This window comes from Schistocerca cancellata, chromosome 8 (genome assembly GCF_023864275.1).
Source record: "Schistocerca cancellata isolate TAMUIC-IGC-003103 chromosome 8, iqSchCanc2.1, whole genome shotgun sequence".
Lineage (NCBI taxonomy): Eukaryota > Metazoa > Arthropoda > Insecta > Orthoptera > Acrididae > Schistocerca > Schistocerca cancellata.
The window spans coordinates 124,264,984-124,277,376 of record NC_064633.1 but is presented as its reverse complement, the minus strand read 5'-3'; the positions used below and the strand labels follow the sequence as shown (position 1 = coordinate 124,277,376).

Sequence of the window (12,393 nt, the reverse complement as noted above, 5' to 3'; positions counted from 1 at the left end):
GAGGAACTGGCACTTAGCGCAGGAAGCCATATTGCTGCAACACACCAAGCAGATGGTGCGTCTCCAGCACTCAAACGGTTAATGTATGTGTGTGGTTCCATCTTAAATAATTATCTCTGATAGAATGCCTTCGTCTAAACCAAACACCATAGATTCCATAAACATCAGTCTAGAAATACTGTACAACAATCACTTATTTTTATTTTGTCGAAAATTGACATTTTGAGCCCGTAGCTGTGTTCAAAATATAGGTTGATTTCTACAGAGAAGACATCAGTAACTAGCCACTTTTTACAACGCTATTTATTTATTTAAATAGCGCTGTCACCTCTTTCGAACTAAAAGGTGCATTTCCAGGTGGCTAGTTCATGTTAAGATACATTTTGTATTAGCTTTCACGTTTTGTTTTCCCAAATGATGAAAATTCCTTGGGGTGGTGGTATCGTTGAAAAATCAAATAGTATTTGTAAGAGAATGCATAGACTGTTTACCTTACCCAGTATGATCTTTTTCCCTCTATACAGCAGGTAATGTCATGAAGAAGTGTATTTTTCTCCTTCAATAGAGCTAACTTTTTCATATAATGTAAAATTGTTTAATGAAAAGTACTTTATCTATTTATGTTCTTATTTACACACAATATAGGAGTCATCTTTGTGCTGTTACCATAAGCTCTCAATCGTTTTTCGCTTTCAGATATGTGGTCTCACTCCTGGAAGAACACTAAATAGAAAAAAATTTTCAAGTCGTTATGGAACATTTGCAGTTTTTCATAAAAACAAATTAAAGCAACAAAATAAGAGTTAAGAAGAAACAAAGGACATAATACACTACTATCACGTGACTGACAGTGGTGAAAATAGTTTTAACTTTCAAAGTTAGCAGACGACGACACAGTTGATCCACGAATGTCACCATCAACACTTTTTCCGCAAGAAATCTTGACGATGACGTGACATCGACGGTCTGTTTGAAGGCTGCCATTTAAAGTTCATTATAGAATGTTTTGACGTGACGTGACGGGATGTTCTGTGAAATGTGAATCGGCTTTCACTGGATGAATTTCTTAACGTCGATGACGACGACGACTATGATGATTTTATTGATTTATTTATTTTTTTACAAGTCTAGTTCCATAGGACCAAATTGAGGAGCAGATCTACAAGGTCATGCAACATGTCAGTATATGAAATTACAATATAAAAGTAATAACAAATGAAATGTTTATGAACCCAAAAAAGACAAGCCATAAGTTTTTGTAAACGAAATCAGTAATAAAACACAAGAATCAGTTTAAGTTTTCAAGAAAACCCTCAACTGAATAGGAGAAGTGATCCATGAGGAAACTTTTCAGTTTCGATTTGAAAGCATGTGGATTACTGCAAAAAATTTTAATTCGTGTGGTAGCTTATTGAAAATGGATGCAGCAATTTACTGCACACCTTTCTGAACAAGAGTCAAGGAAGTGCAATCCAAATGCAGATTGGATTTCTGCCTACTACTAACTGAGTGAAAGCTGCTAATTCTTAGGAATAAGCTGATATTGTTAAAAAGAAACGATAGTAAAGAGTATGTACATTGAGAGGTCAATGTGAGACTACCCAGCCTTGTGAACAGTTATGGACAAGAGGTTCACGAATCTACACCATTCATTGTCTAAACTGCCCATTTTTGAGCCAAAATATCCTTTGAGAATGAAAAGAGTTACCCGAAAATATAATACCACACATCATAAGCGAATGAAAATAAGCAAAATAGACTACTTTTTGGGTCGAACTATCACTTACTTCAGATACCGCTCGAATAGTAAAAATGTCAGCATTAAGTCTTTCAACAAGATCCTGAACATGGGCTTTGCACGACAGTTCACTATCTATCTGAACACCTATAAATTTGCACTTTTAGGTTTCAATAATCATATACCCATTCTGTGAAATTAAAATGTTGGGTTCTTATGAATTGTGTGTTATAAACTGTAAAAATTGGGTCTTACAGTGATTTAGCGTTCGTTTATTTCCTACAAACAATGAACTTATGTCATGAACTTCACTATTTGAAACAGAGCCAATTTGCACACAATATCCATTGCTAACAAGCTAGTGTCATCAGCAAAAAGAAATATTTCAGAGTTACCTTTAATACTAGAGGGCATATCATTTATGAAAATAAGGAGCAGGAGTGGCCCCAACACCCACCCCTGGGGCACCCCCATTTCACCGTGCCTTTCTCAGACCCCACATCATAAACATTCTCAACACTGTGAAATGACCTTTTGCTGTGTGTTGTTAAAATAAGAGCTGAACCAATGATGAAGGTGATGGTGTGTGTGTGTGTGTGTGTGTGTGTGTATGACATCGATGGTAGCAGACGAAAATATGGAGATCGGATTCTGAATTATCGCATCGAGATCGTCGACGATGAATTTAACAAACAATCCAGCATTTCAGTTCCTATACCCTAAATAATGAAGAATATATGCAGCTATCTCGATTTCAAATGGCAAAATAAATAAAACTACGGACGATATCGAACCATTTGTCGAAAATTTGACGTTATATCCAAAACAAAATGGTAACACGATTTTCGCTTAAAACAATAAACAGACTTTCAGTACACCGTTTGTGACTACAAGAGTAAATTTTAGCGGGAAATCGAATAAGTGTACTGTAATTAATTTGACGAGATCGGAAAACGTTTTTATCCCGCCTATCATATAACACAAAAAAGTTCTTCGGTCCCCCTCAGTTCAGTGTTTAAATATCTTTCACCATATATTTCAAAGTTCCTCGATAGCAGTTCATTTCTTTTCTTTCAGTGTATGGTTTTGCGACTGTTGCCATTCCAAAACGGAATGACTTGGAACAAAATAGTTTTTAACTAAAACCTGACAGCAAAGCTGAAACTTACTCTTGAAGTCACAAATGTTAGAGAGATACTGTATTCTTCGAGCAATTCTCAAAAAATATGTGTCAGGTATTACGAACAAAGTAAATAATTTTAGACGATTGATGCAACTAATGGGATATTCGTCATATACGAACCATAGAGGGGATTAGTAAAGCTACAAAGTAAATTAAAAAAAAAATTATAAAGCGCAATAAAGAAAATCATATACGTACAACACAACACCAAAAGAAATATTCATCTCGCTCTTTAATCTGCGAATAGTGTGAGATCTGCGAACTGGACGATTCGAATGCACTGTAGATTAAGCGCTGTGTGTCGTAGTATTGTTAAGAACTACTCAACGGAATACTGTACAAGAAATTACCATGTTGTCCAGTTACCAGTGATATGTCAAATTACGAGATAATACGATAATGAAAACAATTTTAGAACTGATTTTCGAGAACACAGTAATATGAATTTTGGCTTAAATTCAGAGGAGAACATTAGGTATTTTTCGTACCAATATCTGGGAGCATTGTAGTAGACGCAAGGTATTATATTTGCAGATTTGCTTTGGAAAATTGTAAATACTAGTATATATCAACTACAATCGCCATAAAGGTTTCAACACATGTTGCCATGAAACTTACAGTTATTTATTTCACGTCATACAGCAAGGAAACCAATACTTTTCGCACCCACCAATTCAGTTTACTGGTGTGTCGTCAGTACTGGGCAAGATACACAGTATCCGTTGCCATGCTACCAAATAAAATCATGTTCGTAAATTCTATATTATTTTTTCCTGTTAATTACATTATTATGTAAAATCCATATTTAAGCCCGCGAATATCTATTAATTTAATGCAAACTCCGTGACGTTTCGATCGGTATACTTTTGGCAGCTGCATTTCTTTCTCTCAGTGGCAGCCCATATCACAGCTGTTGTTCTTTACAGCTGCCCGAATGTGGGAATCACGAAAGCGGAAACAGCCGAGGAACTCCGAACTCGATAAAGGTCGCCATTTTCTGGGCTAGTGGTGAATGGAAGGGTAGTAATTTTGTGTTTTCAAAGTCGAAATCAATAGTGTTGCTGATTTATTTATGCAGGCTGTGTACAAATGGCTTGTCTGATAACTCTGAAACAAGAAATAAAGACTTTAGAAGCCGTTTTCCCAAAGAATCATGAGAGGTTTCAGATAGTGTCAGCTAGTGTGGACGAACTGAATTGTCGATTCGTCGGAAAGAATGGAAAGAAGTACGACATACACGCAAACATAACCGTAAGTGATATCGTGCGTTGTGTATTCGCCGTTGTTTTGAAGGCATTTGCTCTATAATCCGGAAAATTGTGTTGTTTGAAACTTTTTGACATTAACGAAGACGGTCCATTATGTCAAGTGCCCCGATAGCTGAAGACGGTGTTTTTAATATTAAGGTTATACGCGCATGTAACGAAACATTGTCTTTACAGGAAACTTATCCTTCTACCCCACCAGTGTGGTTTGCCGAGTCCGAAGAAACGAGTGTGACTAATGCAGTTCAAATACTGAGCAACACCTCGGGAATGGATAATCACGTACGTGGATACAAAGATGTCCTTCCATTTCGGGCACAAATTATTAGACTAAGAAAATCGTAAATATTTTTAGAACAAAATATTAACCAGCATGATCGGATACAACCGTAGTGCTAGTATGTTAAAGATAACCTAACTAATCTATAGATAAACGTAGTTTTTGATAAGCAGATGTTTGTTTTCAAGTGTCGTGTATCTACTAGTTTTAATATTTGGAAAATCAGTTTTAATTCTTGACTTCTACAGTGTGTTACTTTCGTGTCTGCGCATATTATAAGAGTGACTATATTGCCACTGCACATTGTGTACAAGATTAAGAAAAACTTTTTGAAGTTTACTGCTGATAGTTGCAGGAAAAAAAGGTTCGTAATTCAACAACTAAGTGATTGAAATGCGTGGCTTGTTTTCGAAAGCAACGTCTGTAATTTATCGAAAATATCACGTATGTTGGGTACAATTTTCTGCAATTTGTCTCTTAAAAAAACTCAAAGAAAAAATTTTTTCATGGTTTTGTGACAGAACAATGTGATTACCAAAAATACTGTAAACATTAATTAGGGTAACACACATCTTCTGTACAGAAACTTTTTTTGCTAATTTAGAATTGGCCACCCTGTACTTGCTAGGTCCTATTTGGGTTTATTTGTAAATAATTTCTCAGGGAACATAGTTCTGATAAATTAGTTGATCATTTCTATGATAAGATTTTTTTTTTAAATGCTAGTAAATGAATTGTAGGAAAATACCATACCTGATTTTAGTGAATCAGTTTTTGATATGTTTTATGGAGGCAACGTATTGCAGGTGCAGTTAAGAAGTATTAGGAATTTCATCATACTTACTGTACGAAATACAACATATATCAGTTACATATGACTTCCTACATAGTCTCGTAACTAAATAATGTAGCAATAGCTTAGTTATGTACAAAGTGGAAAGAAGTGTATGCTCCTTATAGGTTCAAAGGTGATACAGACATGTAGGTAACAAGGGTGGATGTACATAGCTATACAGTGTGTTAATTGTAAGTTGGCCAACTGCCACTGGGAATTGCGGGTTCTGTAAGATGTAGGCCTGGTCCTCACATAGACCACAATAGAGTGAAGAACAGGAAGAGAATCACAGGCTGCCTGCCTCTCTCAGCTTCTGCCTTGCTGTTTCATGAAAGCAGAAGTTACACACTTAAAATTGCAAAAATATTCTGTGTATAGGAAGTGAAATTGTCATATGTGTTAACATGTTTAACAAAATCGTAACTGCAGTTATTACACACTCTTACCACAAGGAAAGGAAACAGCATGTAATAATTGAAGTAGAAGTAACACAGTAGAAGACTGGGCAACCTCTCACAGTAGTGTCAAACAGGTGGCTGCAGCAAAAAACAAATGATTACCCATTAGAGCCTACATATTTCTTCAGTCAGGATTAGGGAGCTAATTGGTCAACTTACAGTTAACACACTGTACATGTACCAGAATAACAAAATGATTCTCAGTTGTGTAGTTGAACATAGAATAAAGTGACATTATTGGTTTGTCGTTACTCACACACACAAAATGGGTCCTGGAGTATCTGGATGCAGTCGTGTGCTTTGTTAAAGCACAGCACTGTTTCACTTTATATAAGGTATTTTTAATATCTTTGTCAGTCTTTGTGCTCTTTTGATGCTAGTTTCTGACAGTTTTGTAATGTAAAATAGGCAGACCACATGAAGAACGAGAGCACAGATTTAAAACTAGTTTACTGGTGATAAGTGGTTTCTACAATTGCTTGTGGTAATCAATTCATGACATAGCACAGTGATATTATATGGAACAGACCTTACAACAGATTTTCAGATTGTGTTGTCGTTGTGATAAGTGTCTTGGAACTTAGCTGTTATGAACTTGGTCATATCATCTACCACAGTTCTCTTGTGCAGTGGCAAATCTTCCGAGTGATTGTGGTATGGGAAAGATTGAAATTGTGTGCTTAAACTGAAGTCAAACCAAGATTGCTGCCCTACGAAGCCTGTGTGCTACAAATTATATCATCTGAGTGTTCCTTACGGACCAACTCAGAGTTCCATATTGTTAAAAGCAGCTCTTGGTCGGTTTGTGAGATACGTTCATATGGCATAATTACAAATCTATATAGTCCAATCCATGAAGGATGGCAGTTCACAGAGGTTGAGACAAGGATGGCAGTTGAATTGTTGGTGGTTCCAACTGACAGTGGTGATATGCACACGCTAGTACTTTGTCCTGGATGAAAGCTTGTATTCTGCAAATTATCTCCCCATAGTGCGTGCAGAATTTGTCGCTTATGGCCGCCATCTACCATGACTACTCACAAGAAATGGAATAAAAATCGACAGTTACTGATACCCCAAGAAATCATTAATATTTACGTGTCAAGAGCCTCACATTTTGAGAATGTGGTAAATCATATCTTCAAAGAGCTACATGTGCTAAAAAAAGAAAGATTTTTCAGTAGGAAGCTTTGCGTATGGTACCGGAAATGATTAGGTCATACATCTGCAGCACAGTCATCCAGAGGAAACAAAATAAGGAACTAAATATGAGAATAAATTTTATCAGATAATAAAGAAATTGAATAGTGTATAATGGTTCTTTTGAGTAGCAAGGGATTGTGGAATCGTGAGATGTAGATTAAAAATGGGTGCAGAACGAAAAAGAAACAGAATCGGCCAGGATGTCAGATTATTGCGGATTTAGAATGTACCAAAGATACCCTAATGAAGTCTAATGGAAACACTAGAATGTCACTGATGAAGGGTTACAAACATCAAAATTGAGTTGTTGGGCAAGAGATTCTAAAGCCATCAAAATTATTCTGAACAGTACTAAAGGAAGTTATCAGATTATAAACTTTTTTAAAAAAATGGCAAGGATAACATAACCATCTTTGTCTTGTTGAAGTCATTTTACCTCTTGTGCAGATCAAATTAAACAGCAAATAGGGAACTAAATGGAATAAATTTGTAAGTTGGTCTAAAAGTTAATAGGCTAAACTAGTGTTAAAAAAAAAGTACTCATCAGAAATGAAATCGTGGAATCAGTAGTTGAATTTTCCTATTTATGGCTCTAAGACAATGACTGGACAGCAAAAGAAATAAACAGCAGCATATAAATTTTGTGGAATGCTTTTGATTAACTCGGTAGAAGTTTCTTAACTAAGATCCCTAAGTGTCAGAAAAGGAAAGTTGAAAATCAGTTTATAGTGTTGGGTAAAGAGACATAGGCAAAGAATGGAGAGATGCCTGTTTGGAATTGCTGGAAGTGAGAGGGAGACACACTCGTGCTTCAGAGGTGAGATAGAAGTAGATGATATAATTGTTGCAGAAATGAAAATGGAGGTGTAGAGTATACGAGGCTGTACAAATGAGTGGTATATGGACTAAGAAACATCTGTGCGGGATCTCAAGGTATAAGAAAGGCCAAAAACGGTGACTTACCATATGACATCAGAAAACATGCAGGACAACATGGATGTTTTTTTTTTTTTAATGCAACTACAGTGCAAGGGGAGAAGAAAAGGAGAATACGTCAGCATAGCTTCTGTGAAGCTGATATAAGTTAGCTTCTCACTGTGTAAAGTGTTCTGTGGACAAGTTCTGTGTAGGAATGATGTGAGATCCACCTCTCACTTTGCAGTGTATGTAGTGAATGTGAGGATTGATATAACAAGTAGATAAAAATGTATGCATTTCACACCATTGGAAGTTGAAATTGGTTTAATCATTAAGGTCAGTTGAGTTCATGAATAATGCTGTAGTACATCACTTTTCAAATGAATATAAAGTAGTTCAGCAATATCATTTGTTACTATAACAAGGTATTGGTTGACTGTAAGTTAAGTTACTAACATATATAGTCATGCCAAAGTGTTTCTACCTCTGCATGCAAAATAAAAAGTAAATATGCTTTTAAGTGAAAGTTTTATAACTGAGTTTGAATGTTTTATTATATTTGTCTTTTTAACTAAAACATATCAAACTAAGACTTATCATTCTTTCATTTCATAATGATTTTGTAAGCTGAAAACTGGTCAGTTAGAACAATGACACAGTAATTCATTAACATTATCATTTCACAAATACTAATACATCTTCCTATTAATAAGAGAAGCTTTTGCTGTCAGAAAGTGGACTCCGGCACTACAGCTAAAAATGTATGATGTCAAAGTGCAGAGTGGAGCTAAATTATTTTAACCAGTATGTAAGCTGCATTGGCACTTGAGTAGCTGGGGTGATGGAAATTAATGAGTGAGATGAAATATTATGACAACAGTAGGAGTAACAATCACAGATTTGTATTTAGTTTACCTGCCTACTCCACCTGTCCTGACTACCATAATTCCAATCTTTCACAGTTCAAGAAATATCATATTAGGAATGAGAACAATCTACCAATCTACATAAAGACCTTGCCAGCAACCATTAAAAACTTCATTTCAGATAAAACCTAGTTCAGAGTTTGAAAGACTTTTTGATAGGCAACTCCTCCTACTGTGTAGATGAATATCTAAACAGGGACAATTAGACCAGCTTAAGTAAAAATGTCTGTTAGATTTTCGTTTTGACAGCACTTCTTCATAACAATCAAGTTTAGGTATTTTGTGTATGATAAATTTATTAAACTATGATTCATTCTGAGAGAGAGTTAATTTTGTATATATTAGCAGTTCCAGTTTACTGAAATCTATTCACCTATTTTGACTATTTCCTGACAAATGATCAGAGTAGTGAGTATTATATTCAGATGTTTTATGTTATAATTTCTGACATGTTCCACACCCAGAAGAGTTGTCTCATTTTTGTATCTATGGAATGAAAACAGAATCTAATCTGACTCTGTCCTCATATTTTGCAGTCCTTGCCTATTTTATTTAATTTTGCCAATATTCCTTCAACATTTTTTTATCTGGCATGTTCCTTGATTATTCTTTTTTCACTTAGCCATTCCTGTCTTTTGTTGGACTAAAGAATTTGTGGTTTTCTTTGATTTACTTTCCTGATATTTTATAACTGAAGTTTATGGGAGCAAGGAATGCAATTCCAACTTTTGACACTGGACATGCGATATTTATTCACTATGGAACATGCCCAAGTCAAAAGGAAGCTTTTAATTCTGCTATATTCATGTCCGTTTCTGGCAATGGACTAGTGAATTTATTAATGTCATTGCTCACACGGTAACACAACCTGACAATTTTAAAAATAATCCATATATAAATTTTCTGTAAGGGAATCTTTTTCCATAATAAAACTGTGAAGTATGGAAAGAAATTTTTTTAACTAACAGGTAACATCGGACTCTTGATGCAAAAAATTCATTTCCTGCTGCCAGAGGTTTTTTCTTGTGGAAAACAAGAGGAAGTGAAAGGAAGATTCCTATTCAGCCCTTCATTCACACACTATATTTTTTAGATCCCATAATTAAATAAAACACACAGGCATGTAGAAAAACTCCAAACATACACCAGTAGAAAGAGATAACTATAATAAACTGCTTCTGTGGACTAAGTAAATAGAGCTGTTTGTCATACACACAAATTCTAGTAATTTGCTGGATAACCTTTGTGAAAATACTGTTTCATGGAGTTTTAACTTGTGTCTCAGGATATTCTTTAATTCAATTACAGCATTTTAGTGTTCTATGGGGAGCAGTAGAATATGAACATGTGCACTAGGGTATCTCTTATGTTTCAAATTTGCTTTTTCCTTTGTTATACCCCACCCCACCCTACCCCAATTTCATTCAACTACAGAAATAGTTGTAATTTGAGCTCAGTAGAAAAAAAGGGAAGGTGTGCCACTCAAAAGTAACTGATAAAGCAATGACTTTAGTACCTTAAACTTGATATTATTTTTGTAATAATTTTAAAGATATGGTGACCGACAACCTGACATTTCTAAAAATCTTGAAAGATTATTCAAATCCAAATACAGTGATTTAGCTTCAGAAGGTGCTTTGATATACACTGTGAAAAGGAAATTACAAATATAACATTCCATTCTCTTCTTGTAATCATAATTCAAATTCATCAGACTTAAATATTTTCAAGCAATAAATAATGTCCACTGCTCACCTTGCACGATGGCTGTATTCTTGAGCCTGGAAAGATGCTCAGATCAGCAAAATGAAGCTTCAATAAGATGGATCACAGTTAATTCTAAACCTTCAGTAAAATCTACTCTACACTGCTGTTCTCTTAAAGTATCTGAAACAGAATAGATACCAGACATATTGACTGTTTCAATCTTCCTCTTTTTAATTTTGGTATTGATGTAGACAGCTCTGTGTTTTTACAGCTCATTATTTCCTTATTTTCTCTTGCCTGCCAGTTGAATAGAAGAGGTCTTTTTCCAAAAAGTGCCACATGACACACACACTCATCTCTGAAAACGATCGTATACAATACTGTTGAGTCAAAATCTAATGATTGAACATAGGATTATAAAATCCCTTTCAATGAGACTTTTATACTTAAAATTTGCATACCCTTTTCAGTAGTAATAACTTATGAGGCAGAATTATTGGCCATTACTTACCTAAGGAAACAAAATGTTTGCACTTTCACTATACCCACACACAAAATTTATGGTTCTGTCGTACCTTCTAGAACTATTAGTTCCTTCCTTAGGGAGAGCAGAGGTATATAGGTCGGGAGGAATAGTTCAAAAACAACAGCTCACTCATGGCCCCAGGATCAGAGGGACCCACACATGTTGAGAATGAGGGTAATTCTGGCAGACAGCAAAGAATTTGGAAGATATCTACCAAAGTAAAACAAGAATAGCGGTATGTAGTCCAATTAAATCAAGTGATGCTTTGGATATTATATTGGGAAATGCAACACTAAAAGTAGTAGATAAGATTTGCTTTTTTTAGGCAGCAAAGTGAGTGACAATGGCTTTAACATTTAATATAAATTTAAATGTTATGAAGTCCTTCCTGAAGGTATTTGAGTGCCATGTAACCTTGTACAGAAACAAAATGTGTGCGATAAACAGTCCAGATAGAACAACGAGGAAGTATTTGAAACATGGTATTATGGAACAATGCTGAAGATTAGACGGCTACATCATACAATTAATGTAGTAGTACTGAATTAAATTGGAGAGAAAAAAAATTTATGGCACAACTTGACTGAAAGGGAGGATGTGTTGATAGAATACATCCTGATTTATCAAGTGAGTTTGTTTGTTTGTAGAGGAAAGTAATTACACAAAATATTTGCATTAAGAAGAATATCGTTTGTGTGTTAGATACATCCAAGGGCGCAAGGTGGAATCGAGTGGGATGCAATGCCCAGCTTCAAATCCAAAATACACATCACTGTGTGATAATGAGAGAAGTGACACACACCACTTTCAGTGAAATAGGCAAGATGAAAACTGTGAACCTGTTGATTATTCCATAGCAGTTTATGTAGTATCATGGGTTTAACAGTCAAGCCTGTACCAAAATATTCCCTTGGTAGTAATTTCTGTAATGTAAGTCAATTACCAAAGTTGTAATTAACATCCAATACCTAAAACTGAAGTTGTCTCAGTGGTTAGATGCTGAACAAAGGTTCCAAAGGTCTGGGTTTCAATCCTAAGTCAGTCCAATTATCCACCTCCTCCCCTCCATCCCCCCTCCCCATCTGCTACTCCCATCACCACATATCACCTCCTTTGTCTCTGGGGGCAACCTTTTACAATGTGGAAAAGTACAAATTGCATTGTGGTTCGATGTTAATGTTAAACTACAGGACCCCCATATATCTAAATGGTCAACTCTGTTCAGAGGTCTGAGGAAGACACAAGTATACCTCTCCTTAAAGGACCCTGTCTAGTAAATTGTCATAATGGTCAAACCAACCTTTGGGCTGATGTCAGCTTTACGCAAGCCGACAATGTAAATGAATATCTTTAC

At 35.5% G+C, this 12,393-nt stretch overlaps 1 protein-coding gene across 2 annotated transcripts in view; it reads left to right on the top strand.

The window, feature by feature from the left end:
* The first annotated feature begins 3,867 nt into the window (after nt 1-3,867).
* The window catches only part of LOC126095303 (ubiquitin-conjugating enzyme E2 Q2), a 90,248-nt gene continuing 81,722 nt past the window's right edge, over nt 3,868-12,393 (top strand). Inside the window, exons 1-2 of one of the 2 annotated variants that reach the window (XM_049910097.1) lie at nt 3,868-4,172; nt 4,364-4,468. In XM_049910097.1, the coding sequence (XP_049766054.1) occupies nt 4,011-4,172; nt 4,364-4,468 (267 nt within the window). In that variant the 5' untranslated portion in view covers nt 3,868-4,010. The remainder of the gene's footprint in view (nt 4,173-4,363; nt 4,469-12,393) is intronic. The other variant, XM_049910096.1, reaches the window with a different exon arrangement.